General features: G+C 41.0%; 1 protein-coding gene across 3 annotated transcripts in view; it reads left to right on the forward strand.

Moving 5' to 3' along the window:
- LOC138007108 (cytosolic purine 5'-nucleotidase-like) overlaps nucleotides 1-5,000 on the forward strand; it is a 169,366-nt gene that overhangs the window by 36,293 nt on the left and 128,073 nt on the right. For all 3 annotated transcript variants that reach the window (XM_068853836.1, XM_068853837.1, XM_068853838.1), the window contains one exon: nucleotides 30-106. In XM_068853836.1, coding sequence (XP_068709937.1) covers nucleotides 30-106 — 77 coding nt within the window. The remainder of the gene's footprint in view (nucleotides 1-29; nucleotides 107-5,000) is intronic.

The following is a 5,000-nucleotide window of genomic DNA, read 5'->3' on the forward strand; positions in this document are numbered from 1 at the left end:
TATTCTTTCTCTCTTTCTTGAAATTTCAGTGTATAAATCACCTGTCTATGAAAAGAAAGCTTTCAACTTGATCTGTGGAAGGCTAGCATCAATTGGCTACCCTCAGGTAATAAAAATGATGATAAAAAATGTGAACTGGTTACTGGAATAGTGTATTGGAGGGTGACATATCCTGGATAAAACCGCATCCTCAAGCGTTCAAGGTAGGCCAAGACACAAATATCACTGAAATTTATCGCCTAAATATGTTTCCGGAAACTCCTAATTTTTTTCTCTCGTAAGTCTAAATATCTTTTTTTCAAATAAATATCCCGAAAATATCTGCTTTTATTTCGGATCCATAAATAATACAGGAATAGCCTAACAAAGTATAAGGCAAATGATGCAGAAATCCTTGGGATGGAGAATACTGCTGCATGTGATTACTGCAGGTCCACATGGAGTGAGTTGTTAATTTTGTTTGAATTTCGGTGTCTGTTAGAATAGCATTTAACTTACATGTAAGTTAAGAAATTGCTTTCTTTCTCCATTTCCTGGGGGGAAAAAGGTGACTTCAATAGCTTTTCCCTAACAAATTTTTAATTTATATCGCATGTTTAAAATATCTTGAGATGTTCTCAATATATCTAAAAAATATCCAGATATTTGTGTCTAGGCTTACGTCAACAGCACAGTGCTATTTTTCTTTAACCCATTGACTCCCAGGGGTTCCCCATTGATGAGTATAATTGTGTGGCATTAGACAGTAAAATACTGTCTGGCTGGTTTAGGCTGGTTTGGACGTCAAAGGATTCATTAGTTTCACAACAACTCCCGTACAAAAATTTGTGGCCTGACTGAACAAGATTCGGGCCCGATTCGGGCCATGAAGCTGTTTTTAAAGCAAGAACTGAGCAAGACAAAGTGAGACAACCATTTTGTCCCGCTTGTGCGACTCTGCCAGACATTAGTCTGGTCTGGTATAGTGTGTCGTGAGTGAGCGAGAAAAATTGAAAACCCAGTTTACGCTGCTGTAACGAGCCATTTGTCAGGTTGTATTATTGGTGAAACTCAGGCTGCTCACTTGTTGTTATTCGATACATAAGTGATCCCCACTTGTTATTCCATAAGAAAAGATTAGTAGAAATAGATCTGGGAGCTTTCAATTAAAGCAATTTATCCTTTCAAAAATGCAAATCAAAAGTTACTTAACTCTGGCAGTTGTTCTAATGTACATGTATTGTATTATTTGCTGTATTTCTGTACGTGTACGTGTAGTCCGTCCCCGTGGGTAAAAGGTGAGAAAGGTATTCTTTACCGCACTGAATTTTGAGCTAAAATATGCATATGGCTGGATATTTTTTCCAAGTGATACATTTAGCGTGATACCCACCCGTATCCGTAGAGGTAAGTTCGGGTGTCTAGAAAACTAAGACCTAGAAAACTAAGACCCAGAAACTCCCCCCTAAGACCTAGAAAACTAAGACCTAGAAAACTAAGATCTAGTTTCTAGGGGGAGTTTCTAGGTCTTAGTTTTCTAGACACCCAAAATCTGGGTCTTAGTTTTCTAGGTCTTAGGTCTTAGTTTTCTAGACACCCGCTAAGTTCAAATACAGCTTAGCACGTTCAGGAGAAGAAATCTAGCTACCTCAAGACAGCATTATCCTGCTTGCCCAAAACGGAGGATAATAATTAAATCCATATGATTGGAATTCCTTGTCGCTGGACGGAAAACCTTTAAGAGAGCAGAGCAATGTTTGAGTTTTGGCTAACCGATAATTAAATATTTGTAACCGCTTTTGGCGTGCGTTTCAGTTAAACTGTGCATTTCACCCAAATATCTGAATCTCTACATGGATGCAGAGCTTTTTCTTCTCATTTAGGACACTAATCAACCAGATCAAAACAGCATTTACAATGTATTTGCTCTAATTAATATTGTCAGAAACGCTTTTCTCTATATGAAATAGATCTTAAACAATGTATGAAGATTTAAAATTAATGAGAAACTAGGAACAAACACCTCGCTATCTGATCACAGATCACTCTGTGGAAACCTGGCTACTGACATGCCTAACCTATAATGGACACTTTGAATGACTTCAGTCACATTTTGTTCTATGCTAAAAGCTGGTACATGTACATTCTTTTTATTTAAGTTACCTTAAACTGAAACATGTTTATGTCTTACATGATTGTCTCATGCAATCATGACAAGGGTCATGTTTACTGTAGTTGGTCTCGGTCGAGAATCATTCGCTTACTTATTGGCACAGAAACTAAAGATAGGATCTTTCGAGTAGGGATAAACTCAGTCTGTTAACCCTTTGGTTGTAACCACTAAAAATGTGATACAAGAATTATTTTGTTGATACACATTTGTTATTCTGCTTCCAGTATCAAAACAACTCCACAATGTCGCCGTAAGTCACACAAATAAAAAAACAATGGTACTGTCTATGGGAGTGGGGGAGTCACAGGGGATTTTCTAGTTTATAATTTATAATGGAACTATTAAAGTAGGCACAGTTTCAATTATGACATGTGAAGTGGCGAGGGCCGGGGAAACGATTAAAACATGACTTCTTAAAAACCAGCAATTGTATTTAATGCAAAGGGTTGATAAATACCTAAAGAAAATACAAACAGAGAAAGTGAATTGTTACAACGAATCCGGCTAGTTAAACTTATAACGAGGACGGAAAAAACACTTACCAATTGCTGGATTAGGATGGAGAGCGAGTGAGACAATGAAAACGATTTAGATATATATACGAGATTAGTGTCATGAATTTACATATCCTGGGAAAATTACTGTGTGCAATTTCAACACTAAACACAAGGCTAACACATCGAACAGAGACTGAGAACAAAGAGCAGAAAATAGGTGTTGATTACAGGCAAAAGAAAGAAACAAAACCGCAACATCCTGGGGGGCTTGGCTGAATTTGCGACATTCAGAGACAAAGAAAGTCAATTAATCATTCTTAAAGTTCTTGAACTTCTTGAAAAGACATAAAACTCCTTGGTTTAACCGCTCGAGACTGCAATGAGATTATGAACTATTCATAGTAAACAAATGCTAAGTTTCTTCTCAGCAACACAAGTTTTGATATTGGTCTGATAAGCGTTGAACTCTTCGTCTTAACTTCAGCTACTTGGACACGTTGTCGTCACTGGGGAAGATCTTCAGAACTCGGCCAAGGAGCCATCTTCCACAAGGAGATTTTTCATCGACGATTAGAACGAGATCTTTGACCTTCAAACTTCCTTTCTCGCAAACCCATTTTTGGCGCTGTTGTAATGTTGGAAGATACACGTACTCTTTGATCCACCTTTTCCAGAAGCAGTCAGCAAGGAACTGGGCTCTTCTCCACTGTTTTCTTCCGTAAAGGTCTTCATGAACAAATAGACCAGGGGGCAGAGCAAGATGTTTCCTTTGCAGCAGAAGGTGATTTGGGGTGAGTGGTTCAAGGTCGTTTGGATCATCGCTACAAGGGGTGAGCGGACGACTGTTGAGTATGATAACAACTTCTGCGAAAACCGTTCGCAAGGCTTCCAGTCCGATCAACGCGTTTGGGTTGCCAAGGATCGCTTTCATAATCTTTCGGACACTTCTAATTAACCTTTCCCAGACCCCATTCATGTGGCTCGTGGTTGGAGGTTGGAATTTCCACTGGGGCATAGGACACAGTGAGCAGTTAATCTCGTCCTTTAGCAGCCGTTTATTCAAGTCTTCCTGATCCCATTGGTGGATGCAATCGCGAATTTAGAAGTTTGTAGCATTGTCACTCCAGATTTCCTTGGGGCATCCACGGTTTGAGATGAATCTACGGAGACCTTGTATAAAGGCATCGGTCTCCAGCGAACTCACGTCTTCTATGTGAAAGGCACGACTTGTAAAGCAGGTAAAAAGACAGCCATAGACCTTATCGGTACCTCATCCACGCTTTACATGGAATGGTCCGAAGAAATCTACTCCTGTGTAGGTAAATGGTGGATCGTATGGGGTAAGACGTTCTTTCGGCAGGTCGGCCATCAGCTGTTTCATGGGTGCTTTGTTTTGTTTACGACAAGCCATACATTTTCGCAGAACATGGCGTACGAGCGATCTAGCTTGAATAATCCAGAAATGTTGACGCATGGCGGAAAGTATGTGCTCACGCCCGGTGTGACCTAGGAGTTCATGGTAATAGCGTACAATTAAGGAAGAAATAGGATGTTCTTTCGGAAGTAGTATTGGATGAGCAGCCTCGAACATAATAGGAGCGTGACGGATTCTTCCTCCCACGTGCAAGGTACCTTCTATGTGCACAGGAAGAAGATTGGCGAGCTTGCTCTGACATTTAACTGGACGTCCCTCGCTCAAGGAATCAATCTCTTCAGAAAATGCTTGGCGCTGTACCAACTGCACAATTTTCTTGGAGGAGCTGCGCATCTCTGACAGAGATATTCTTCCTTTCTCTGTGCCTTTGTTCTGGATATGGTTGATAAACCGTAATAACCAGGCGACAAGAGTTAACAGGCGTGGCCACGACGAACAACGCCGAAGAAGTTGATCCAATGATGATCCGCGGTCAATCATCATGACTGTACTTTGGACTTGAACCTTGTTGTCGTCTTCTAGGATGTTACCGATCCTTTTAATCGGCCATTGGTCTTCAGGCTCTAGGAGGAAACTCGGGCCAGAGAGACAGCGGCAATTCGACTTTAGAGCGCGTGGGTCTAGTCCTCTGGACGCATCGTCTGCTGGGTTAAGGGAGGTTGGCACATGTCGCCATGAGGCTTCGCGGATTTCATTCACTCGATTTGCAACAAATGGCTTGAATCACTTTTTCTTGTTTGTAATGTACTGCAAGGTCGTCAAGGAGTCTGACCAGAATGTAACTCCATGAAGGGGTGTGTCGAGTTCTTCAGGTAGAAGTAGGTGCAGGCGCGAAGCAACCACAGCCGCTTGTAATTCAAGGCGTAGAATAGACCATTGTCTCAGCGGAGAATTGCGGGTCTTTCCCATAACGAAG

This window comes from Montipora foliosa, chromosome 6 (assembly GCF_036669935.1).
Source record: "Montipora foliosa isolate CH-2021 chromosome 6, ASM3666993v2, whole genome shotgun sequence".
In the NCBI taxonomy this organism is placed as follows: Eukaryota; Metazoa; Cnidaria; class Anthozoa; order Scleractinia; family Acroporidae; genus Montipora; species Montipora foliosa.